At 37.5% G+C, this 27920-nt stretch overlaps 1 protein-coding gene across 5 annotated transcripts in view; it reads left to right on the forward strand.

Annotated features, from left to right (window-relative positions):
• The first annotated feature begins 2793 nt into the window (after positions 1-2793).
• The window catches only part of RAD51C (RAD51 paralog C), a 53726-nt gene continuing 28599 nt past the window's right edge, over positions 2794-27920 (forward strand). For 2 of the 5 annotated variants that reach the window (XM_067714099.1, XM_067714096.1), the window contains exons 1-7: positions 2794-2977; positions 4859-5117; positions 5700-5866; positions 7324-7457; positions 17681-17812; positions 24412-24478; positions 25187-25247. In XM_067714099.1, the coding sequence (XP_067570200.1) occupies positions 2860-2977; positions 4859-5117; positions 5700-5866; positions 7324-7457; positions 17681-17812; positions 24412-24478; positions 25187-25247 (938 nt within the window). In that variant the 5' untranslated portion in view covers positions 2794-2859. Of the gene's footprint in view, positions 2978-4858; positions 5118-5683; positions 5867-7323; positions 7458-17680; positions 17813-24411; positions 24479-25186; positions 25248-27920 lie in introns of all 5 variants that reach the window. The other 3 variants (XM_067714101.1, XM_067714098.1, XM_067714100.1) reach the window with 3 other exon arrangements.

Below are 27920 nucleotides of genomic sequence, written 5' to 3' on the forward strand. Positions count from 1 at the left end.
TTGATTCAGAGGTTTTTTCTTAGTCCAAACAGCACTCATTTATCTTTCCCATTCTCAAATTCACTTGAACACGCAAGGTCACCAGTTTTAAAAGTTCTATGTTCTTATGCTAAAAGAAAATAAACTTCTCAGCTATAACAGAAATATTCACATTATTCCTCTCCCACAGCTCTAGAAAATAGCCCACTCAGCATGAAAATGTGTCCTTATTTGAATACTTAATTATAGATATTGACAGCATATCAGTAACTCACGCCTACCCTTAGTATTGTATCTAGATTACAACACAAGTCAGAAAGGCAACACACCTCAATAATAATCCTGATTAAGGCTCCATGAGGGCATAGATTCTTTTGTTAGTCCTGTCACCCTGAACAAAACTAGTGGTTAAATATTTAATGTTGCTTAAGTGATCCAATCTTCAATGTGCTAGTTTTAAATTGGGACCTGGGTAAACTGTTCACAGGATTACTATAAGGATCAAGTCAAATAAAATAAAATACGTAAAAGCACTTTTCTTTGGCACTTTACAACTGTAGGCATTGTTTTCCTTTTAAAGGCTCATAGCATTGGCACTCTGAGCTAGGTGTTCAATGAGGCTTTATTCGACTGAATATACATATTATAATATTTTTAAGTGGAGAAAAAACTTAAGATTTATTATGTACCTTTTCTGTCTAAACACTTCATATTTGTTCATTTAATCTTTCTTACAACCCCTAATGGAAGAAATATTATTATCTTCCATTTGCAGGCGAGGAAACTGAGTAACTTGCTGAAAGTTTCACAGTTGGTTATTTCCCAAGATGTGATACAAACCCAAATTTGTATGACTCCAAAGCTCATGCTAGTTTCCCCATAACAGTACTTCTCAAAATCAAGTAACCCTAAATTGCAAAGGAAAATAATAACATACTCGCAGGAAAATCTGGGAGACTACTGAAATATCCAGTTTAAACTGGATCTTTCTTCAAACTATTATGTTTATCTTAAAATTTATACTCGCATTTTACTCTACAATATATTAATGCTTGTTTAACAGAAAATGTTTTAACTGGCTCACCACTTATCTCATTCAATTCTTCCCTCTCTAAAGAAATATTTGAGAAAACCTGACAGTATAGGAAGGTGCACCTTCCATAAAAATCCCACAGCATTATTTCCTGGCGCCTGACCTCATAAAACTGGATCCCAGTTTGAAAGCCTGACTATAGAGCAAACTGCATTAAAGATATCTTAAGAATGATGATGAAAACAATAATTATTATAGCAACTCAAGGGTCAGGATAAGATATTAATGATGCGTAACAGTATAACTACAGATAGAGTCGACTAGTTTAACTCCCCACTGCTAACGAAACAAAATTCTAACACGACCGATTCCACTGCGTTTCACTGAACGACCTGAAGAGCTATCCCTGAGTATGTTAACACCATCTCTTCTTCACCCAGGACCCTGGTTACTTGATAAGTATAAGCATGAATTCTCCCAGTGGAAAACATTTATATAATGTTCCCTGTATGTCCAGATGTGTAACACACTAGAAGATAAGCAACGTACAGAGTGGCAAATAAACCACATTTTGACTAGTCCTACCAGACTTTTCCTGCCCTATCAAATGGGGGACACATACTTCTAGAATTTTCCCCCCACCCCCACTCCAAGAGCTACCTCACAATTTGGAGGTAGCTCAGGGAAGAAAAAAGGGTACTAGGTTTTAACTTCGGTTTCAAAAAAACTGCTCTGAGATTCCATGTCCTTATGCTCCTTGCGGCATGGCTGTGGGCATTGGAAATGTGTAGGATTTGCTAACGCGGTCAGCTCATTTCCTTCCTTAGAGCTTATGTACTTAAAGGGCTCTGATTTGCAATATTTAGGGAGTTCCTTTAAGCTAGGAAGAAAGGTCAAGGCTAAGAATCGTCGCCTAAAGGAACGGAATGAGTTTCTCCCTTAAATTATACTCTCCTGGGCAAGGAAAGACTTCACAAGCCACCTTCCAAACCGCCTCTCAATTCCCCCCCAAATTCTCTATTTTAGAAGTGGCCCCTTGCCAACTCAGTACCAGAATAGGAGCTCTGGCGTAGCCCAACTCCTCCCGCTCAAGGACCGGAGGAGCCCACGCCCAGCCCACTATGGGGACTATACTTGCTTACTTATCCAGCTACTTCTAGGCAGGCCGTGAAGAACTAACGGTCTCAAACCATCACGCTCCAGACTCGACTCGCGCGCGGCAAGACGTGGGTGGCTGCGGGGATTCGGCGCCGACCGCGCCCAGAGGCTCTGGGGGGCTGTCCCACAATCCCTCGCGAGAGCGAGGGCGGGAAAGGTGAGGGGGCCTAGCAAGGGGGACATCCGGCAAGAAGACCCAAGACCCTGGAACCCTATTACGAGGATGGAGAGTATTCTTTATACGACTGTTCCGTACCCCAAACCGGTAACATGCCAGTGTCTGTGCGTATCTTAGCTCCCATTCGGGGAGATCATTCCTACTAACAACCTTGAGGCCTCCACCCAACAGGTCAGGGTGGAGGTGAGGAAATGTGGTAAGACCCACTGGGCCTGGCTTTGCATCTTGCGGTCTCCATCCATCTTTTTATTGTCAGGATGTACGTTTGATATGCAAACTTTAAATGGGATTTGGAAGAATCACGATGGAAACGGGGCAACGTATGTAAGTGACCAGACTTCCGCACAGCCGCAGAGCCGCAGAGCCCCAAAGCCCAAGGCCGCGTGCAGCCACGCCGCGGACCCCACCCTTCCGCCTTACGTCTGACGTCACGTGGCGTGGCGGGTGCGCGTGCGCGGGCTTGGCCGCTTCTGCGTCTGCGCAACTACGGGCGTAGGTGTTCGGCTTTGAAATGCAGCGGGATTTAGTGAGTTTGCCCCTGTCCCCAGCGGTGAGGGTGAAGCTGGTGTCTGCAGGTTTCCAGACTGCTGAGGAACTCCTAGAGGTGAAACCCTCCGAGCTCAGCAAAGGTAACGGACTCCCATTACAAGCTGAGGCACTCTGGCCGCTGTCGGGGCCGCCTCCATCCCCGTTCTCGGCCAGATGCTGCCGCCGCCCAGCGCCGCGTTTACACCGTGAAATAGCTCCTTGACTCCACTTAAGTGTGGTTTGAATGGTTAGAACTGTGGTCTTGGAAACATTCACCAGTTGCTTTCTCTGCCAGTGGCTGCTGAAGCCTCTGAGGATTATCTCATTTATACTCAAAAGAACCCTTTTAACGTGGACTATTATGTTCAGTATATAGATGAAGGAACTGATGCTTGGGAGGCTAAGTAACTTTTCATTATGAGTGGGCTAGGAAGTTGTGGAGGCAGGATTGAAATCCAGACAGGCTAATTTTCGCTGTTACAAAATCCAAGGGGCAGGGATTAAATTTAAGAAACGCACTGTTCGTGATAGGATGAGGTAAATTAAGAGTGACAAAGGGAGTAGAATCCCCAGAACCTGGAGAAAGCAGTAGAAAGAAGACATCGCTTCTCTTAATGTAATTCACTGAAAAAAAAACCCCAAACTCACATTCCAGAACACTGTAGATTATATGTTGGTGGGAACCACTTCCTTCTGAGGTACACAAAAGTGAAGCTGTCTGCAGTCACTCTCACTGCGCACATTACACTACAGTATGCCCAGAACTGTGTTATTAAGATAGAACAGAATTTTAAGGCATTTCCCTTAACGATTGAAAATAAGGTTTCAACTCTCCACTCAAGAACAAATGTTGTAAAGCCAATGTTAACTATTTGTCTTAAGTCTTATGCCAAAGACTGTATCCCCCAAAGTTTGATGGGCTCATTTTCATTCAACAGGTTGGTTTTACAAAAAAGAAATGAGAAAATCTGAATGATAATAGTAGCTAACAATTATTAAGCATTTTGGATGGGCTTAGTGTTCTACCAAGGTTTTTATGTGTGTTGTTTCATTCCCATTTTGTAGAAGAAAAGTCTGAGGCATAAATAAGTAACTTGCCCATGCGTAGTAACTACATAGTAAGTGGTGCGGTCAGGAATGAGAAACCGAAGTAATCAGATGAGTTAAGGCTCTTAAATTGGATGGAATTTTCATTTCCTTAGGACCATTTATGTCTTTTGTTAGCACCAAATTTATAGTTCATATCCTTACCCAATCAAGCACTGATATATCAAACTCATAAGTGATATCCTCTCCATTATTTCTTCCATAAGCAGCTTGTTTTGTAATTTCCATTTTACTTCTTAGGCCATGTTGTCAGGAATGAAATTGTATAGTTGAGGAAGCATAAGTGTATTGTTTAAGCTATTGGTGCATCAAATAATTTTTCTTATTAAATAGTTTGCAGTGATCCATGAATTTTTCATTCCAATGTTTTCATGAATAATACATGCACGTGCACTTCTTAAATCTGCATCTTGTTTTAGGCAGTTAAAGAGGCCATTTTTCATTCTTTTCTAAAAAATAATTTGTATACCTTATGAGAGCAAGTTTATTATGGCTTCATAAGACCAAAAGAGATAGTAAAAGACCAAAGAGATAGTAAAAGGACCAAAAGGAAAAAAAAAGGACATTTTCATTTCTACCTTCTGAGATAGATACTCTTGTAGGTACTCAGAAATGCTTTAGAGGCTTAGGTTTCTCAATTCTGTTTCTGAGGTAATAGATAAATCTTTTAAGTATGTGAAGACTAAGAAAATATAGATAAATGCCTTTATTAACTTGAAAAATTAAATAGTTAATCGAATGTTACATTTTTATGTTTCTGTACTCTTGGCATCATTCTTGTTATTTAAAAATTAAAGTTAATGAAGACAGCTCAATAACATATGACTTTTAAATTTCTAAAATCAGATGTTTTTGTTTCTGTTTCTTACTTTCAGAAGTTGGGATATCTAAAGAGGAAGCCTTAGAAACTCTGCAAATTATAAGAAGAGAATGTCTCACAAATAAAACAAGTTATTCTGGTACAGCTGAGTCAGGCAAGAAGTGCACAGCACTGGAACTTCTTGAGCAGGAGCATACCCAGAGTTTCATAATTACCTTCTGTTCAGCACTAGATAATATTCTTGGGGGTGGCATACCCTTAACCAAAACAACAGAAATTTGTGGTGCACCAGGTGTTGGAAAAACACAATTATGGTAAAATAAAATGTTCTCTTACATTTATGTAAGTAACAGAGTATTGTGTTGTGGGTGTACAGTTAGGAGACCAAAAAAAGCATGTATGTGCTCTTAATTTTGTGTGTCTGTATGTGTGCATCAAACAAATCAACATTTGCCTTACTTCACCCCATCTTGATAAATTGATACAATTATTCTGATATTCAAAAGTGTTTCTTTTGCAACAGTATATTGTGGTCAGTGGGGTCAATAAGCAGTCTTCTACTTTATTATAGAATTAATTCCTGAGAATATATTTGAAAGCCAAATGTTTGAAAGTAGATTTTTGTATAATAAAGGGTTCCATTCCCAGAAGCCTAAAAACCACTAAAGAGTCCTTAATTGTGGTTTTATAGGCACACCCTCCCCCTAATCCATTCATCAATTGATTCACATATGTTTGGAGACGTGGAGAGTCAACCATCTCTGTTACTTTGCAGAGTATATTTATACCTATAAAATCTTTAGTGGTATCTAATGGGTTGTGATTTGGAGTTTGAAAAACACTGCCTTAGATGATCATGATAATGATTTGGTCATTTCAGTTCTTTCTCTTGACAGTATGCAGTTGGCAGTAGATGTGCAGATACCAGAATGTTTTGGAGGAGTGGAAGGTGAAGCAGTTTTTATTGATACAGAGGGGAGTTTTATGGTTGATAGAGTGGTAGACCTTGCTAATGCCTGCATTCAGCACCTGCAGCTTATAGCAGAAACACATATGGGAGAAGGTAAGTTGGCAAGTGCTCTTTTTTCTGTATAATAAAAGTAATTTTCATTTGTATCCATCTAAAGCAAGAGACCATTTGGAACGTGAAGCTTAATGACCGTGTACTAGTATTAAACTCTCATACTTCTCTTACAAATTGAGAAATGCTACACCTGGGCTGGCCTTTTTGTCCCCTTTTATGGCCCTCACTTTTTACTGCAGGAGCTCTGGGACAAACCTATATTTCAATGTATGACTTCAAATCATCATGCTCTGGCCTGCCAGGTGTTAGCTAATGTTACTGGACACCTTACTGTGAGTATTAAATGTTGTGTCAATGCATTTAGTGTATATTGACTTTCATACTGGTTTTTCCAAAAACCAAGTGTGGCCTTGAAAAATCATGTCTGGAAATGTTTGGAAAATTAGGCTGATTGACCTTATGTGGCTCTGAGTAGTATGTAATTGACTTCACAACTATGTTAATTGTATTGTTAAAAGTGTTGGGAAGTTTTTCTGCGCTTATTATGTGGAAATAAAGTGTTAGATTAAAAAAGTTTTTTTTAAGGTAATTTGTTTTCTAGTTCTTGTCCTTCAGTTACTCATAAAATTAAATGGTTTCTGGTTTGACTGTTTTCTTTTGCTTTTCTTTTGCTTTATTGTATTTTATTTTTTGGATGTGCATTTTTTCTAGAAATTTTAAAAAACATAAAGCTTTTCCTAAGATGTTTGTATTCCCTTTAAATGAATATAATCAGCTGAATATTTTTATTTTCATTGTAGTACTAGGTGTCCTTTTTAACCAATGACCAGTATATCTATTGAAAGTCCTGTAAGCTATCCATGTCACAGGTGTAATTTGTAATAGTGTCTTAAGATCTTGTAAATATTGTGGATGTAGCACTGGAATATAGTTTTTAATGAGTGGTGTGTGATTAAGCTGTTGTTTTTGGTTAAAAATGAACTGGTTAAATGTATATTTGTAATAGGAAATATTTTCTGAAATTTAATTTCTTGGTTTTTCTTTCAGCATTAAAACTTAAGTACATTTTTAAATGCAATGATTTTTAACTTGTTTCTCTCTGAAATATGTCCAGAACCAATCTGGTTATTTTTAAAAAAACAAATCTAAGGAGAGAATTTTATATCATTGTTTCTACTTAAATACCAAATTATACTGTGGCATTTAAGGGAAAAATATGCTGCTTTTCAACATTTTTCCTTTTAACTTTTAATTTGGAGTCTTATGAAAAAAACAAGAAAGAAGTTCCATTGTGTTACTTCTATTCAATGGAAGCCAATAACTAGAAATATGAAAAGATAGACATTAAAACTCTAGTTGTGTATGTGTCTAAATTTTTAGTCTAGTATGTAAGGAAACAGTGGAAAAGGTGAAAATAAGAGGTCAGGAATTATGAAATGATAGTTTGTGAAATGACAGGTAAAACTATTTTAAAATTGTTTTGTTGTTTATTTCAGAGCACCCAAAAGCTTTGCAGGATTTCACTCTTGAAAATATTCTTTCCCATATTTATTATTTTCGTTGTCGTGACTACACAGAGCTACTGGCACAAGTTTATCTGCTTCCAGACTTCCTTTCAGAACACTCAAAGGTATGGCTCAATGTTTATCAGGTTGAGGAGGCTCTCTTTTATTCCTGATTAGTTGATTGTTTTTATCATGAAAGGTGTTGGGTTTTGTCAGATGCTTTTTCGGAATCAACTGAGACGATTATGTGGCTTTTTTCGCCCATCCTATTAATCTGGTGTGTTTCATTGATTGATTTTCATATTAAACCACCTTTGCATTCCTAGGATAAATCCTGCTTGATCATGATATATAATCCTTTTAATATACTACAAGATTCAGTTTCCTAGTATTTTATTGAGGATTTTTACATCTGTAATTGGTCTGTGGTTTTCTTTGCTGGTGATGTCTTTGTCTGGCTTTGGTATCAGTGTAATATTGGCTTCATAAAATGAGTTAGGAAGTTCCCTTCTCTACTTTTCAGAATACTTTGAGAACAATTGGTGTAAATTCTTTAAACATTTTATAGAATTCACTGGTGAAGCCATCTGGTCCTGATTTTTTCTTTGTTGAAAGGCTTTTGATTACTGATCCAATCTCTTGTTATAAATCTATTCAGATTTTCTGTGTCTTCAGTCAGTTTTGGTAGTTTGTGTCTTTCAATGAGTTTGTCCATTTCATCTAGGTTATCTAATTTTTTGGCATACAAATGTTCATTATATTCTCTTTGTTTTTTATTTCTATAAGATTAGTAGTAATGTCCTTACTTTCATTCCTGACTGGAGTGATTTGCACCTTCTCTCTTTTTCTTAGTCACTTTAGTTAAAGGCTTGTCAATTTTGTTGATCTTTTCAAAGAATCAACTTTTTTTCTTTTTCTTTTTTTTAAAAATCTCTCTCTTTTTTAAAAAACTAATTAATTAATTAATTTTATTTTTGGCTGCGTTGGGTCCTTCATAGCCGCGCGGGCTTTCTCTAGTTGTGGCGAGTAGGGGCTACTCTTCGTTGCAGTGCGTGGGCTTCTCATTGCGCTGGCTCCTCTTGCTGTGGAGCACGGGCTCTGGGCACGTGGGCTTCAGTAGTTGTGGCATGCAGGCTCAGTAGTTGTGGCGCACGGGCTTAGTTGCTCCACGGCATGTGGGATCTTCCCAGACTAGGGCTTGAACCTGTGTCCCCTGAACTGGCAGTCAGATTCTTAACCACTGCACCACCAGGGAAGTCCCTCAAAGAATCAACTTTTGATTTCAGTGATTTTTCCAATTGTTTGTCTCTTGTCTATTTTGATTATTTCAACTTTAATTTTCATTACTTTCTTCTACTTTATTTGGGATTAGTTTGCTCTTCTTTTTCTGGTTCTTTTAAGTAGAATTTTAGGATATTGGTTTGAGATCTTTATTTCTTTTTAAAAAACCATTTATTTGTTTATTTGCTGCACCATGTGGCTTGTGGAATCTTAGTTCCCCAACCAGGGATTGAATCCAGGCCCTTGGCAATGAGAGTGTGCAGTCCTAACTGCTGCACTGCCAGGAAATTCCCTTTTTTTAAAAAATATAGTTGTTTAGAGCTGTACGTTCTCCTCTGAGCACTGCTTTTACTGTATCCCATAAATTTTGGTATATTATTTTTTAATATTCATTTATCTTTAAGTACATTCAAATTTCCATTTTGAGTTCTTTGACTCTTTGTTTATTTAAGAGTGTGTTGGGCTTCCCTGGTGGCGCAGTTGTTGAGAGTCTGCCTGCCGATGCAGGGGACACGGGTTTGTGCCCCGGTCCGGGAAGATCCCACATGCCGCGGAGCGGCTGGGCCCATGAGCCATGGCCTCTGAGCCTGCGCGTCCAGAGCCTGTGCTCTGCAACGGGAGAGGCCACAACAGTGAGAGGCCCACGTACCGCAAAAAAAAAAAAAAAAAAAAAAAGAGTGTGTTGTTTGATTTCCACATATTTGTGAATTTTTCAAATGTCCTTTTGTTGGTTTCTAATTTTATTCCATTCTGGTCAGAGAAGATAACAATGATTCCATCTTTATAAATTTGAGACTTATTTTGTGACCTAACATCTGGTCTATGCAGGAGGACGTTCCATGTGCACTTGAGAAGAATGTGTAGTCTGCTGTTGAGTGGAGTGTTGTATGTATAGATCTGCTAATTCTAGTTGATTTATAGTGTTGTTAAGTTTTTTCTTTCCTTGTTTATCTTTTGTCCAGTTATATCCATCATTGAATATGAGCTGTTTGAAATTGCCAGTTATTACTGTAGAACTGTCTTGTTTCTTTCTTTGATTTAAAAAAAAATTTATTTTTAAAAATTATTAATTAATTAATTTTTGGCTGCATTGGGTCTCCTTTGCTGCACGCGGGCCTTCTCTAGTTGCAGCAAGTGGGGACTACTCTTCATTGAGGTGCGTGGGCTTCTCATTGCCGTGGCTTCTCTTGTTGAGGAGCACAGGCTCTAGGCATGCGGGCTTCAGTAGTTTTGGCTCGCGGACTCTAGAGCTCAGGCTCAGTAGATGTGATGCACCGGCTTAGTTGCTCCAAGGCATGTGGGATCTTCCTTGACCAGAGCTCAAACCCATGTCCCCAGCATTGGCAGGTGGATTCTTAACCACTATGCCACCAGGAAAGTCCTCTTTCTTTAATTTTATCAGTTTTTGCTTTATATATTTTAGGGCTTTGTTGTTAGGTCTCTATATATTTATAATTGTTATATCTTCTTTTTGCTTTTTTTGGCTTTCGGGATCTTAGTTCCCTGACCAGGAATTGAACCCAGGCCATGGCAGTGAAAACACCAAGTCCTAACCACCGCACCGCCAGGGAATTCCCTGTAATTGTTATATCTTCTTAATGGACTGACCCTTTTATTATTATACAGTGTCCTTCTTTGTCTCTTGTAACAGTATTTGTCTTAAAGTCTCTTTTGTCTGGCCACTCCAGCTCTCTTTGGTTACTGTTTGCAGGGAATATCTTTTTCCATCCTTTCACACCTAACTTGTATGTATCTTTGGACTTAAAGTGAGTTTCTTGTAGAAAGCCTACAGCTGGGTCATTTTTTAAATCCATTCTGCCAATCTCTGCCTTTTAATTGGAGAGTTTAATTCATTTACGTTTAACGTGCTTGCTCATAGGGAGGTACTTCTGCCATTTTGCTGGGTTTTTTTCTATATGTCTTATACCTTATTTCTCAATTTTTCCATTACTGCCTTCTTTTTTTTATTAGATAGTTATTTTCTAGTATACCATTTTGATTCCCTTGTTTCTTTTACTATATATTTTTTAGTTATTAGTTGCAAAATTGCTGGATCATATGGTAATTCTATGTTTAACTTTTTGAGGCCTTGCAAAACTGTTTTTCACAGTTGCTGAACCATTTTACATTCCCACCACCAATGCAGTGGTAAATGGGATTGTTTCCTTAATTTCTCTTTCTGATCTTTTGTTGTTAGTGTATAGAAATGCAACAGATTTCTGTTTATTAATTTTGTATCCTGCAACTTTACCAAATTCATTGATGAGCTCTAATTACCGTTTATTTCTGGTTATAAATTATTTTCTGGGGAATTCCCTGATGGTCCAGTAGTTAGGGCTCTGTGCTCTCACTGCCAAGGGCCTGAGTTCGATCCCTGGTCAGGGAACTAAAACCCCAGAAGCCATGCGGTGTGGCCGTAAATAAATAAATAAATTTCTGTATTTTCCTCAAAATATGGACCATAAGGTTGACTATTACAGAATTTTCTTGCATTTTGTTTACATCAGGATTTTTCCCTAAGAGGTTTTCATCAATTTGAACTTTGCTGAACTTATTTATCCATATCTGACCTATGCCATTATTTGGCAAAATTAAGCTACCAATAAGCACTTGATGGCTGTCCAATTCAGCAAAGAAGCTGCTCCCCTCACTGAGGAACAGGTACTGTTTTAACATAAACGCTGGTTGCTATTTTTGCTTACATTAACAAGCATGATGAAAGTGAAACAACAGAGGTGTATTTTTTTGCTGAATTGATTAGCTTCCTGTGTTACTGTTGTTGAGGAATTTGATGAATTTTTACCATTTCTGTTTTTCCTTTTTTTCTTCCCCAACCTCCTAATTTATCTCTCTCCTCCCACCTTTCCCCTTTGGTAGCCATAAGTTTGTTTTCTAAGTCTGTGAGTCTGTTTCTGTTTTGTAAATAAGTTTGTATCATTTTTTAGATTTCACATATAAGTGATACCATATGATATTTGTCTGTCTGGCTTACTTAGTATGGTAATCTTTAGGTCTATTCATGTTGCTGCAAATGGCATTATTTGATTCTTTTTTATGGCTGAGTAATATTCCATTGTATATATGTACCACATCTTCTTTATCCATTCATCTGTTGATGGATATTTAGGTCGCTTCCATGTCCCGGTTATTGTAAATACTGCTCCAGTGAACATTTGGTGCATGTAAATATCTTTTCGAATTTTGGTTTTCTCCAGATTTATGCCCAGGAGTGCAATTGCTGGATCATATGGTAGCTCTATTTTTAGTTTTTTGAGGAACCTCCATGTTGTTCTCCATAGTGCCTGTAACAATTTACATTCCCACCAACAGTGTAGGAGTGTTCCCTTTTCTCCACACCCTCTCCATCATTTATTGTTTGTAGATTTTTTGATGATGGCCATTCTGACTGGTGTGAGGTGATACCTCACTGTAGTTTTGATTTGCATTTTTCCAATAATTAGCTATGTTGAGCATCTTTTCATGTGTTTGTTGGCCATCTGTATGTCTTCTTTGGAGAAATGTCTGTTTAGGTCTTCTGCCCATTTTTTGATTGGGTTGTTTGTTTTTTTGATACTGAGCTGCTTGTAAATTGTGGAGATTAATCTCGTCTGTTGCTTCATTTGCAAATATTTTCTCCCATACTGAGGGTTGTCTTTTTGTCTTGTTTATGGTTTACTTTGCTGTGCAAGAGCTTTTAAGTTTCATTAGGTCCCATTCGTTTATTTTTGTTTTTATTTTCGTTACTCTAGGAAGTGGGTCAAAAAAGATCTTGCTGTGATTTATGTCAAAGAGTGTTCTGCCTATGTTTTCCTCTAAGAGTTTGATAGTGTCTGGCGTTACATTTAGGTCTTTAATCCATTTTGAGTTTATTTTTGTGTATGGTGTTCATTCTTTTTCATGTAGCTGTCCAGTTTTCCCAGCACCACTTACTGAGGATTTTTCCCTAAGAGGTAAAAAGACCAGAAATCTAGATGACTGGTTGTGACAGGAAGTATGTTCTTAAGTGCTTCTCACAATTTTTATGTTCTTATATTCTTTCTTTATGGGGTCTTTTTTTTTTTTTTTTTTTGTGGTACTTGGGCCTCTCACTGTGGTGGCCTCTCCCATTGTGGAGCACAGGCTCCGGACGCGCAGGCTCAGCGGCCATGGCTCACGGGCCCAGCCACTCCGCGGCATGTGGGATCCTCCCGGACTGGGGCACGAACCCATGTCCCCTGCATCAGCAGACGGACCTTCAACCACTGCGCCACCAGGGAAGCCCTATGGGGTCTTTATTGAGCCTTATTTTGTGAAAATGGAAAATATGGTTATTTTGCTGACATTACAGTATTTTGATACATCCTCAGTTTTTTCATTTTCCTACACTGAACAATTTATCTGTGATATGGGAAAGACCTCATATCTCTAATAAACCACTCTTAGTGTCAGTGAATAGTAAGAAAAGAAGGAATATCAAATGGAGTCATCCCATGATCCATTTACCCAAAATTTCTTCTTTGTTAATTGCACAAAGGAAAGAACTGCTGGCAGAAGGGAATTACACTACACAAAATGTTTCTGAAACATAAAGAGTTTAAAACTCTCTTGGATTCCTAATTTTTATTTTAAAAAATTCACTTTGGAGGGAATTCCCTTCCAGTGGTTAGGACTCTGCATTTCCACTGCAGTGGGCATGAGTTTGATCCCTGGTCGAGGGGAGCTAAGTTTCCTACAAGCCACAGGGCATGACCAAAATAAAAATTCACGCTGGTAACTTCTTTTCTTTAAGATTTTTTTTCTTGATGTGGACCATTTTTATTTTATTTTATTTTATTTTATTTATTTATTTAAATGGTTCTTTTCTCATTTTTTAAAAGATTTTTATTATTTATGGCTGCGTTGAGTCTTCATTGCTGCATGCGGGCTTTCTCTCGTTGCAGTGAGTGGGGGCTACTCTTCGTTGCGGTGTGTGGGCTTCTTGTTGCGGTGGCTTCTCTTGTTGCAGAGCACAGGCTGTAGATGCGCAGGCTTCAGTAGTTGTGGCTCTGGGTGTCTAGAGCACAGACTCAGTAGTTGTGGCACACGGGCTTAGTTGCTCCGTGGCATGTGGGATATTCCCAGACCAGGGCTCGAACCCATGTCCCCTGCATTGGTAGGCGGATTTTTAACCACTGCACCACCAGGGAAGTCCCTGATATGTACCACTTTTAAAGTCTTTATTGAATTTGTTTCAACATTGCTTCTGTTTTATATTTTGGTTTTTTGGCCGCGAGGCATGTGGGATCTTAGCTTCCCGACCAGGGATCAAACCTGCACCCCCTGCATTGAAAGATGAAGTCTTAACTACTGGACTGCAAGGGAAGTCCCATGTTGGTGACTTTTTAAGTTCAGCTTTTATGAGTTGAATGACAGTGCTTGTTTTTTGGTTTTTGTTTGTTTGTTTGTTTGACAATGCTTGTTTTATTCTACCCACTCACACTCTGTACTTCATCGACTTTCTGTCATTCGGTATAATCTGCCTTTTTGAGAGACCAAGGAAACTCACCAGAGAATATTCAGGAGCTTGCTCCCTAAACTTGGAGAAAAGCCATGAGTGTGACAGTTACCACTTAACAGAAGTCCAGATCTTTGTATTTCAGCCACTTTCAGTAAAATCTGTACTGTAGAGAGGAAAACAGCCTATTTCTATTCTTGCATTATAGGTTAGGCTGTATAGCTCCTCTGGTTTGAGCAGAGAGGTCCTTGGATGCCCTAGATATTTGGGACTCGTCGCGAATACCCTAGGACCAAAACTTGCAATTATATAGTGTTTTCCTGTGGAGTATTTTTCTTCTTTTGATTTGAGTTAATGATCATTCCTAGTTATTGGATTCATTTTCCAAAAGTAGAAGCATATTTCCTCATTTTTTTGTGTAGTTCACAATGCAATGGATACAGACAGAACACTTAAAAAAAATTTATTGAAGTATTGGTGATTTACAGTGTCTTGTTAATTTCTGCGGTACAGCAAAGTGATGCTTCCCTCCTTCACCCCCCTGCCCCTTGGCAACCACAAGTCTGTTCTCTACAGACACAACACATTTTTAAGGTCAATCTGATTATGACATTTTTTTTCCCATCGCTTTATTAAAAGTCTAGACAACCAGCAGAACAAATCAAGTCCTGATCTGTAACTGATTTGCTTGCTGATTTCCATGTAGTAAATACTGCTATCGGGCTTCCCTGGTGGCGCAGTGGTTGAGAGTCCGCCTGCTGATGCAGGGGACACGGGTTCGTGCCCCGGTCCGGGAAGATCCCACATGCCGCGGAGCGGCTGGGCCCATGAGCCATGGCCTCTGGACCTGCGCGTCCGGAGCCTGTGCTCCGCAACGGGAGAGGCCCACATACCGCAAAAAAAAAAAAAAAAAAAAAAAAACACACGAAAATACTCCTATCATGGCTGGTATCATGTATGATGTCATTGGACATGGAGTAGAGAAGAAACAATGCACATCATTATGTAATGTTTGCACTATAAAGGTAAAATAGATGTAAATAACCTTAAAAGCATAGATAATAGTAAAATGTAGTAGGAATGAGTTTTCAGTATTTATTATCCATATTTTAATGTATATAGCTTAATTTTACTAATGACTGTATTTAATGATGGATTTGTAAAATTTCTAAAAATTTAGCACCTGGCTCAGGAGCTTGTAGGATTTGGCCTCAGCACACCATTGATTCTTTCTGATGTAATTTCCTCCTGTTCCCCCTCACTACTTTTTTTCTGACCCTTTAAACATGCCAAACTTGTTTGTGTCTTAGGGCCTTTGCCCTTCCGCATCCTTGTATGTGGGTTGTCTTTCCCTCCTAGAGGTTCTTATCCAGGACTCAGTTCTATTGAGTCCTTACGGATGCCTTCCTTACATCTAGTCTAAGTTAGCTTCCCTCTACCCCTTCACCTACTTATTCTTTGTCATTTCACCCAGTTTTAGTTTCTTTTTTGCTCCTATCATCATCAGAAATTATCTTATTCAGAGCTTCTGAGTTGGTGAACCCGTTGGGGTGCTAGGAGAATGGCTCTCGGAGAGAACATGGAAGCTCCGTGTCCCTTCCCCATACCTTCTCTATGCATCTCTTCCATCTGGCTGTTTCTGAGTTATATCCTTCTTTTTTTTTTTTTTTAATTGAAGTGTAGTTGATTTACAATGTTGTGTTAGTTTCTGGTATACAGCAAAGTGATTTGGTTATACATATATACGCATATTCTTTTTCATATTTTTTTTCCATTGTACTTTATCACAGGCTATTGAATATAGTTCCCTGTTCTGTACAATAGGACCTTGTTGTTTATCTATTTTATATATAGTAGTTTGTACCTGCTAATCCCAAACTGCTAATTTATCCCTCCCCCATCCCCTTTCCTCTTTAGTAACTACAAGTTTGTTTTCTATGTCTGTGAGTCTGTTTCTGTTTTGTAAATAAGTTCACTTGTGTCATATTTTAGATTCCACAGGTAAGTGATATCATATGTATTTGTGTTTCTCTTTCTGACTTACTTCACTTAGTATGATAATCTCTAGGTCCATCCATGTTGCTGCACATGGCACTATTTCATTCATCTTTATGGCTGACTAGTATTCCATTGTGTATGTGTACCACAGTTTCTTTATCCCTTCATCTGTTGATGGACATTTAGGTTGCTTGCATGTCTTGGCTACTGTGAATAGTGCTGCTATGAACATTGGGGTACATGTATCTTTTGAATTATAGTTTTCTCCAGATATATGCCTAGGAGTGGGATAGCTGGATCCTATGGCACTGAGTTATATCCTTTTATAATAAACTTGCAATTCATTGAGTAAAAAAAAAAGAAATTATCTTATTCATATATTTGTTTGCACATTAATTGTCCCTTACTTCACTAGAACGTAAGCTCCAAGAGAACAGGGATCTTATTTCTTGTTCCCCAATGCCTGGAACAGTGACTAGCATATAGTAGGTGTCAAATAAATATTTGTTGAATGAAGGAATGAATAAAAGATATAAAAATGTCTTACTAAAACAGTGCTTCACAAAAGCTTGTTCTTTAGCTTAGTCCTCATTAGGTAGAAAAATATATATAATCTTATAGTATTTTGTTTGTTTACATTTAGATTAATTTCCAGATTCTATTTGTTCTTGGATCTTAGGTTATATATTATACTAACTTCACCATAAGAGCCATTATTTAGATCAGATTAGAAATGAAACTGTCATGAAAATGTTTATCATCTGTAAGTGAACTTTCTTGATTAGAATTCAAGACAAACCTGCCTCTTCCTGAACTCTATCTTATGACAGATTCTGTAATGGTTAGTTGCCCTATAGTATGTTTTAAATTAAGAAGAAAAAGTATATCAAAAATTAAGCTTTTGGAAAAAAAACAAAACAAAAAAAAAACGGAAGGGCTTCCCTGGTGGCGCAATGGTTGAGAGTTCACCCGCTGATGCAGGGGACACGGGTTCGTGCCCCAGTCCGGGAAGGTCCCACATGCCGCGGAGTGGCTGCGCCCGTGAGCCATGGCTGCTGAGCCTGTGCGTCTGGAGCCTGTTGCTCCGCAACGGGAGAGTCCACAATGGTGAGAGGCCCATGTACCGCAAAAAGAAAAAAAAAATTAAGCTTTTGAAAAAGGTTTTATAATTTAATATTTGAGCGTTTGGTTTTTTTTTTCAACATAAAAAGAACCCTGAAGGTAAAATTGACATTTAGTTGAGAAATTGGTTTTGCTAAGATTTCAAGTGCTTTTCATCAGTACACCTCTGTAAAGACTGGGTGTAGTGGCAAATTGCAAGAAAATTGTAATTGCCCCTTTTTCTTTTGTTGAATTACTTTTTTAAGATGATAAATTATCAAACCAGAGTACATTTTAACTTTTGGTGACTAGTGCAGAAAGCACTGAACAGATTTATACCTGACCAAAATGAAGCCTTTGGAGAGTTGGAAATAGAACCCTGGATTTTAAGGTTTTTTGTTTTTTGTTTTCCTGTGATGGACTCTGCTTTTTGGTTGCCATTTATTATTTTATTTTAAATACCAAACCTAATATCATTATCTCTTCTTTATTTAGGTTCGATTAGTGATAGTGGATGGTATTGCTTTTCCTTTTCGTCATGACCTAGATGACCTACCTCTTCGTACTCGGTTACTAAATGGCCTAGCGCAGCAAATGATCAGCCTTGCAAATAACCACAGATTAGCTGTAAGTATTACTACTAAAGGGAGTTTTATTATAAAGTCAAGATTATATAAAATGTTAAAGTCTAGGGAATTCCCTGGCAGTCTAGTGGTTAGGATTTCATGCTTCCACTGAAGGGGGCACAGATTTGATCCCTGGTCAGGGAACTAAGATCCCGCATGCCACACGCACGACCAAATATAAATAAATAAATAAAAGTAAAAAAATAAAATGTTACAGTCTAGAAATAGCAAAAATAGAATTTGCTTGACTAAAAGCAAATAATATAGATATACAGTTCTGAATGTAGTTTTGTTTTGGTTTGGTTTCTATAAAAAATATTAAATCCAGTCATAAGTGTTGTATATCAGTTTTCCTGGCAAATGAAAAGCATAATCAAGATGCCATGTTATAAAAATGGACTTTGATAAAGAAATGCCATCTTTGATAATTGCATTGTTTTCTTTGTAACATACTTGACGTTTTTCAGGTGAGCTCTTCCAACATCCCCATTTTTCTTTTACTCTGAGTCTTTGATTATTACGTAGTGTATAATCACAGACTCAGATAGAAAAATTACATAGTGTAAACAACCTAGATGTTTAGAGGTGGAGCTAATGCTTCTAGATTTGTAGTGTGAGGAGAGACATAAAGATAAGTTCAGAAGTAAAGAGATAAAAGGAGTGAGGTAGGGGATTCCCTGGTGGTCCAGTGGTTAGGACTCTGCACTTCCACTGCAGTGGGTGCGAATTCGATCCCTGGTCGGGGAACTGAGATCCTGCGTGCTGTGTGTTTGTGGCCAAAAAAAACCAAAACCAAAACAAAAAAAAGGAGTGAGGTAAAAACTTTTTTTTATTGCCTGTTTTCACTTCTCTCTTTGCAATCTCATCCTACCACTGACACAAATATACACACTTGTCTGGGAGGGAGATGGGAGAAGATCAAACTGCTTACCTTGATTTTCTTGTCTTCACCGCCAATTAGAGTCCTTTGCACAAGGCTGTAATACATCATATGTAAATAACTCCTCAATAAAATAATTTCAAAACATACTTTTTTCTTTTGAGTTTTTAGATTTTTTTTTGCCATATGCTGAAAACATAGTGTCCTGTCTTTGAATTATTTCTTGGCATTAATTTGTAATTTAGCATTCTGTTAATATCAGTGAAGAGTCCCCAGTAGGGGGCACTCAAGGCTAATGGGTTGCATAGTTCCTTAGGTTTTTGTTTTTTAACAGAAATAGCTTCATCTTTTCTGATTAAAAAAGTAATCTAGGGAGTTCCCTGGTGGTCTAGTGGTTAGGATTCCAGGCTTTCACTGCCATGGCCTGGGTTCAATCCCTGATTGGGGAACTGATATCCTGCAAGCTGTGCTGCACGGCTCAGCCAAAAAAAAAAAAAAGTAATCTACATAACAACATGGAATACTATGCAGTGTTTAAGAAGAGTAATGTAAATATACATGCACTAACATGGAAGAAGATATATCCAGATATATGAGTAAGTGAAAAAATTCAACTTACATAATAATATATTTAGGGTGATCCCAATTTTTTTTTTTTTTTTTTTTTTGCGGTACACAGGCCTCTCACTGTTGTGGCCTCTCCCGTTGCGGAGCACAGGCTCCTGATGCGCAGGCTCAGCGGCCAGGGCTCACGGGCCTAGCCGCTCCGCGGCATGTGGGATCTTCCCGGACCGAGGCACAAACCCGTGTCCCCTGCATTGGCAGGCAGACTCTCAACCACTGCGGCACCAGGGAAGCCCAGTGATCCCAATTTTTGAAGAAAACAGAAGTTATATATGTACATTTATATTTATACATATGAAGAAAAAGATCTGAAAGGACCAAAACATTTACAGTAGCTACTTCTAGAGGTAGGACTTTGTGGGTTGAGTGTATATTTTCTCCTCTTAGTTTAAAATTCTTCTTTACTTGATTTTTAATTTCCCAGTTAGCATCTGTAGAAGCATGTATGACCTTTGCTAATAAGTACATTTTACAATTTTAAGTTATATTTGCTTGCTGTAAAAAAAGTTTTAAGCAATCAAAAGTGTAGAAAGTAAGCAATTATATTATCTATTACCCAGAGTTGATTATTGTTGAGTTTGTTGTATATATTTTTCCAAACTTATTCTGTGTAAACATTTACATATTTTTTAAGTGAAATCATATTAAAATCAATCAAACAAACAGTTGTTTTTTACTTAATATACTATGAACCTCTTCCCATACATACTAGTTTATAAATGTACCTTACCTTAACATCTATATAGTATTCTACTGTATGGTTGTGGCATAGTTTTTTAACCACCTCTCTCTCTATTGATCGTCTTTAAAGTTGGCTCCAGTGTTTCACCATGTAAAACACCATGTAAAACACTGGAGTCAACAACTTTATATATGCTTCTTTGTCCGTGTGTCCAGTCATTTCTGAAAGTATTAAGCCAGTGAGATATCCCTATTTTTAAACCTTTTGTAATATATTATCAAATTGCCCTCAGAAAGCGTATCCCAAAGTATATTCTCTACAACAATGAATGGGAATCCTTTCTTTTTTTTTTTTTTAGTTCAGTGGGGAAAAGATAGAATTTTATTTATTTTGTTGATTTGAATAGTATAAAGAACTCCCATATAACCTTTCCCAAGGTTTGCTTTTTCATTCTTATTCTCTCTCCCCACTCTCTTTCTGTACATACACAAACACACACACAGAGTTTATGTATATATTTTTCTGAACACTTTGAAAAGAGTTGCATATATCATATCCTTTTACCTGATAATATTCAGTGTGTATTTCCTAAGAACAAGAAATATTCTCATATGTGTCCACAGTATAGTTATCAAATGTAGGAAATTTAATATTGATACAGCACTTTAGTATATAATCCATATTCCTGTTCTGTCAATTATCCCAACGATGTCCTTCACAGCAAATTTTTCCCGTTCTTTTTGCCAACTGGAATCGCATATTGCCTTTAGATGTTGTATCTCTTTAGTTGCCTTTCTTTGTTTTTGTGACATTACTGTATTGAAGAATAGAAGCCAGTGATTTTAGAGATTATCTCTTAATTTTGGGTTTCTGTGGGGACTTCCCTGGCCGTCCAGTGGTTAAGACTCCACGCTCCCAATGCAGGGGCACGGACGGGTTCAATCCCTGGTTGGGGAACTAAGATCCCACATGCCACATGGCTTGGCAAAAAAAAAAAAGTTACAATTTTGGGTTTCTGTGATGTTTCCTCTTGATTAGATTCCAATTATACTTTTTTTCTAAAATAGAAGATAGACTTTTTTTTTGAGATATTTTGATTTACAATATTATGTTAATTTCATGTGTATAACATGCATGAGAATTCTTGTTTTCCCACTTCTTTACCAACTTTGAGTCTTTTAAGTCTTTGCAGACTGATATGGAGGGAGTCCTTCTAGAGATGCATTTATTTGATTATTATCAGAAAAAAATTTAACAGCTCTATTAGATATAATTAACATAGCATAAAATTAACCCTTTTAAATCATAGTTCAGTGCTTTTTAGTATATTTGCAGAGTTGTGCAACCATCACAGCTATCTAATTTTAGAAAATTTCCGTCACCCCCAGAAAGAACTCCCTTACCCATTAACCATCATTCCCCATTGCACCCTTCCTTCAGCCACTAACAACCACTAGTCTGCTTTCTGTCTCTATGGATTTGTCTTTTTGGATATTTTATATAAATAGAATCATACAATATGTGGTCTTTTATGTCTGGCTTCTTCTTTTTTTTTTTTTTTGCTGTATGAGGGCCTCTCACTGTTGTGGCCTCTCCTGTTGCGGAGCGCAGGCTCAGCGGCCATGGCCCGTGGGCCCAGCCACTCTGCGGCATGTGGGATCTTCCCGGACCGGGGCATGAACCCATGTCCCCTGCATCGGCAGGCAGACTCTCAACCACTGCACCACCAGGGAAGCCCACAGAAGTATTTTTAAAGCAGTGAAGTTTATAATTTTAAAGTGATTATTACTTCACTATTTTTTTTAATTAATTTATTTATTTTTGGCTGCGTTGGGTCTTCCTTGCTACGCGCGGACTTTCTCTAATTGCGTTGCTGTTCGTGGACTTCTCATTGCGGTGGCTTCTCCCGTTGTGGAGCACCAGCTCTAGGCGTGCAGGCTCAGTAGTTGTGGCGCTCGGGCCTAGTTGCTCCGTGGTATGTGGGATCTTCCCAGACCAGGGCTCGGACCCTTGTTCCCTGCATTGGCATGCAGATTCTTAACCACTGCGCCACCAGGGAAGTCCCCACTTCACTATTTTAAGACCCATTCTTTTTTAATTTTTTTGGCCGTGCTGCGCAGCTTGCGGGATCTCAATTCCCCGACCAGGGATTGAACCCCGGGCCATGGCAGTGAAAGCCCATAATCCTATCCACTAGTCCACTAGGGAACTCCCAAGACTCATTCTTTAGGAGCTTGGAGTAATCACACAGTAATTTTCATTTATGTCATGGTAAACCCAACATTTTTGCAGAAATACTGTTAATTATAAGTATATGCTAACAATGCAAATTCTTATTTTGGGATGTTGAACAACTAGTAAGCCAGTATGTCTATTTACAATTTCCTCAAGATGTGTAATGGATAATGTGTAAGATGTGTAATATTCTCTAAGCCAATGCTGTCTGGTAGAGCTTTCTACAAAGAAGAAAATGCTCAGGACTTCCCTGGTGACACAGTAGTTTAGAATCCACCTGCCAATGCAGGGTACACGGGTTTGATCCCTGGCGTGAGAAGATCCCACATGTCATGGAGCAACTAAGCCTGTGCGCCACAACTACTGAGCCTGTGCTCTAGAACCCACAAGCCACAACTACTGAGCCCACGTGCCGCAACTACTGAAGCCTGCGCGCGTAGAGCCTGTGCTCTGCAACAGGAGAAACCACCGCAATGAGAAGCCCACCTACCACAATGAGGAGTAGCCCCCGCTCGCTGCAACTAGAGAAAGCCTGAACACAGCAACAAAGACCCAATGCAGCCAAAAAAAGAAAAAAAGATGAAAATGCTCAGTCTGATATAGTAGTTCCATGGGTGTTGAGCACTTGAAATGTGGCTAATGCTGCAGAGGAAGTGAATTTCTAGTTTTAATTAGTTTTAAAAAGCTATATGTGGCTCATGGCTGCAGAATTGAATAGTGCACCTTTAACCAAAAAGTGTTGGTGTAAGTAAATATCCCAGTTGCTAAAGATTAAACACTTGATAGTGTGTAAAGAGTATTGTTCAACATGTTGTGGATGCCAGTAAGACATATATTTTAGTGAATTACCAATTTAAATTCCTGCTTAGCTTGTTCTGAGATACCTGGAATAAGGTAACACATGGGAAAACCACTATGGCACTTAAGGGGAGAGGAACTAAGAGGAAGTGCTGTCATCCAGTTTGTGCTTGACTGAGATCTAGATGGATCACAGATTTCTCCTTCGTAGATAAACAGAAACTTTAGGGTGTTGACCACTGTGGTGGGAACAGCCAAACAGCCTTTTCTTTTCAGTTTTCTTAAGAAATAGATGACTTTTTTAGAGTAGGTATCTTTTCTTATTGCTTTTCTTAGAAGTTCTTTATCAGTTTCAGCTTGAAGTAGTATCTGTCTTATTTCTGGAGGGAAGATCTGTATTGGAACAATATTTAAAATAACCATTTCTGGAGAATTTTAGATGAGAAGGTGCCAGATAATCTGACTTTTACTATATTAAGGTAGCCTTAAACACTTTCTTTATCTCTACTCTAAAATTACTATCTTTTGGTACTTCCCTGGAGGTCCAGTGGTTAAGACTTCGTGCTTCCACTGCAGGGGGCACGAATTCGATCCCTGGTTGAGGAACTAAGATCCCGCATGCCATGCGGTGCGGCCAAAGAATAAGTAAATAAAATAAAATTACTATCTTTCTAAACATGGAATCTTTTCTATAGGCCACTATCTAATCCAAAAGAATTAGCAATATTTTTAGCCTTGAGGGCATCTGTGAGTAAGGCAACACCTATATCTCTATTACCAGCAGACTAGCATAGTCATAATTTTTGGGTCAGTTGATCTGTTACTGGGTTTTATCTTTTCCCAGTTCTTCTATTATACTGTGCTCTCTTTATGATTTTAGATCTCTTCTCATAATTCTTTGCCTCAGTTTTTTTTTTCTGTAAAATCATAAGTGGTAATACTGTCTCTCCCCTAAAAGTATAAACATTGAGTTATTTATTAAGGATTTTATATTCCTTTGAGTAAATATATTCTAGAGAGGCAACAGTGGTAAAGAACACAGATTCCCATGTCTCCTGTGCTCCTAGTTATGAAGTTTTTACACATGGTCTCTTTAGATCTTTATGTATTATCTACTATATTTTTTTCCTTCCATTATCACAATAAGAACTTCTTTGTTCTAGTCTGTTAAAAAATGTTTTATATTCAGTAGAATCATGTATTCAGATAATTTTACTCATTTTTATGGGTAATATCTAAAAAATATATGAGAAAAGTTTTCATTACCTACATATATCTTTCTTTAAATTAGATTATATTCAGAATACTAAAATCACGTGACTATTTACTTGATAAATTTGGGAGGAGACTCACCTAATTTTCTCACATTTTGTTTTTGTAGGTAATTTTAACCAATCAGATGACAACAAAGATTGATAAAAATCAGGCCTTGCTGGTTCCTGCACTGGGTAGGCAATTAATCAAATAAACATTTTTAAATACATTTTTTTCTACCTCTTTCATTTGATGCTTGTTGAGTACTGTAAGCTCCATGAAAGTAGAGAAGACTGTCTTATTCACTGATAAATCTTAGTGTGGAGCACAGTGCCTTTAGATACTGACTCATCCTTTCAGTTGTTTAACATTTATTGAGCATCTACTCTCTGGCAACTCTTGTGTCAGGTACTTAGCATATAAATATTCATAAGATGACTCCCTCAGAAAGCGCAGTCTTAGGAGGAGTGCTGAATCCATTTAAATACAAATCAAACTGTAATGAATAGGCTTATGACTCTAACCTTACTCGTGGCTTTGTTAGAACACAGTGCTTCAAGGTTTATTTGTACTAAAATCTTTAAGAATATTCTGTCAGAGCTTTTGCTTTTCTTCTGGTGGTCTGAAATACGTTAGTAAGCCTGATGATAAGGAAGATTGACAAATATGTTGACTCAAACTACGAAGTTTTCTAAAAGCAAATAGAGGATAGTGATAATGATCTGCAGTATTGCCACAGATAGGTGAAAATCTATTAATCTCAGGATGTTACCCATGTACCAGGTTTTTTGAAACCAGATATACTTTTGTTATGTTAAATTAAGCAAAGTAAAACTGTATTTGGTCAGAGGCATTCTGAGAGACTTATAACTCAGTCAGTTACCATGTTCTTTTTCCCTCAGGGGAAAGTTGGGGGCATGCTGCTACAATACGACTAATCTTTCATTGGGACCAGAAGCGAAGGTCAGTATAGAAATAAGTTAAAAATTCTGAGTATTGGGTTAATTACACTGAACATTTATCAGTTTCTTAGAGCTAGTCCAGTGGATTAGATCTACAGTGCCCCATGAACTAAAGCTTTTGTTGCCTTCATTACCTAGAGCAAACATAGAAACATGTTGTTATACTGCACATTTAACTGCCTAGGAAATTCTTCGGAATATTGAAATGATGGGGTGCTCCTGAAATAAGTAGGTGGCCAAAGAATGCTACCTTCTAAAGCTCTTTGAAATCAAGTACCATTTATTAACCATGCAGAGGGAGGTAGGTACTCTGTGTTCCTGGAAGGGATTGAAAGAAGAGTAAAATCAGGACAAAAGGAAAACTTTTGAGGTTAGCTTTAGATTATGTGGAAAATAGGATGGTTTTTCTTAGTTTGTTAATATATTTCCTGTGTGAAATTGTGTCTGTTTTTGTTTTCTTTTATATTTTCCTGTCCTACTTTTATTATCCAGTTACTTACTTGCCTTTCACAAGTATTGTTCTTTAAAATAAAACTGTGAAAAAAAAAATAAATAAAATAAAATAAAATAAAACTGTGGCAGCATGAAACCTTTGTTTTTAAAGCTGCTGAGCAAATGAACAAACCACCTTTCATTTTTTTTAAATAGGCAATTGAAAGCCGTGGAGTCTTTTATTCTATACTTCTAGAAATGTCAGATTTATGCCAACATCTCTGCTTTGAAGTTAATTGGTATAACCTAGAGAACTTGGTTTGGAAATACTCCAATAAAATAGGGAAATTGAGACAGCATGTGGGCAAAAATGGAAAAAAGGATTGCTTAAAGACATATTGGGTCTGGTCAGAGATACTATCTATTTCTTTTTCTGCATTTCTTCATTCTTGTACAAAGTGAAAAAAATCAAGCCTGACCAAGTTAGGTTTTACTGACCCTGAGCTCATAGCTGACCCTATTATATTTGTATACATCTTTTATAACTAGTTCATGCAGTTTGTGTCTCTTTTAAAGCTGGCATTTCCAAAGACCTCAGGTAACTTTTTTTCCCCATAATACATAGTGCTTTACATTCAACTCCCATCCCTCCAATTCTGTAAATAAGTCATTGTGTACTGGATTCACAAAAGCAATTCTTTTCTCAGCAACAAACCGTATTGTAAAGATTGGCAGCAGTTCTCCAGATGAGAGTCTTTTGAACATATTGCTTATATTTTCCCAGATTTAGGTTTCTGGAAAGCACATACCACTATTTAAGTGTTATTAGAAGTTCCCCTTGAGCTAGTATACAGTAGTAGTCTTCCACTATTATTCTAGTATTACATACTCACTAATAGAATACATCTAAGAGTGAGAAAAATAATAGGAGCAGAGAAAGATGTTTCTTTCATCTTTTTATGCATTCGTCAGAAGGAGAAGTTTGCTGCCTTTGTCAAATTCTAGAAGTTAGCATTGGTTAGGCACCCATGAGATCAGAAAATCATCCTTACTTTCTTAAGAGTTAACCATTTTATGACTTCAGCTTCTTACTAATCTTTCCCAAGAAATTGGTGGCGTAGAACACTGACATTGAATAGATAGATTTAGGGGAAATGTGCTGTTCTATGAATTTTTACCTGTATTCCATACTATCATTTTAATAAGTGCTTGCTTGTGCTAGGTATTTAACTGGGCACCTTGTATACAACATTTCATATAATCCCTTCAATAGCTATTTAAAAAAAATTAAATATAGTTGATATACCCTATTATGGAAGTTACAGGTATACAGTATAGTGATTCACAATTTTTAAAGGTTATGCTCCATTTATAGTTATTATAAAATATTGGCTATATTTGCTGTGTTGTACAGTGTATCCTTGTAGCTTATTTTATACATAGTAGTTTGTACCTCTTAATCCCCTACTCTTGTATTGCCCCCTCCTTCTCCCCACTGGTAACCACTAATTTATTCTCTATATCTGTGAGTCCTTCAATAACTCTTAGAAAACGCTGTGCCAATTATCACTAGCAGTGAGAAGATCAAGGCACAGAAAGATTAAAAAGTAGTAAATAATAGCTACCATTTTTTGAATATTTATTAACTGTTCTTTATTATGCTAAGTGCTCTGTGTATGTATATATATAATTTCATTTTATTTTCCAAATAACTATGAAATAGGTAGTAGTATCCACATTTTTTAGCTGACTTTATAATAGAGTCCATTCCTTTTCTCCTATAATTGCTGTTTCTAGAATGTTATTATATTATTGCATTGATTGCCAGCGAATCTGAAGGTGTAGCTCTTATCCTCCTTTTTAGGTAAAAACCTTTTTCTCCAAACTGCTTTTTTTCCTAGGCTGTAGATATATGATAAGTAATGTACATACTTTATAGAATCAGAATAAGTTGACCTCGTTTAATAAAATCAACATAGTTTTGTTCTTCATTGTTTGAAATCTGATACCTTTAAGTTATTAAAGTTGTATGAAATCTTGTATGTGTTTTAAAATTTAGTTTATCTTGAAAGGATGGAAATAGAAACTCATGCTGGGGGAAAATAGTTATAAAAATGAACACTTATAGTTTGAGCAGAAAACTAAAGACCTTGACTAGGCAAATTTACATGGAGAATTGAATTTAAGTGTTCCGCCTCATGCCCCAGTCCCTATCTTCACTAGAAACGCCTGATTTTTACCC

Source organism: Pseudorca crassidens, chromosome 19 (assembly GCF_039906515.1).
Source record: "Pseudorca crassidens isolate mPseCra1 chromosome 19, mPseCra1.hap1, whole genome shotgun sequence".
NCBI lineage: Eukaryota > Metazoa > Chordata > Mammalia > Artiodactyla > Delphinidae > Pseudorca > Pseudorca crassidens.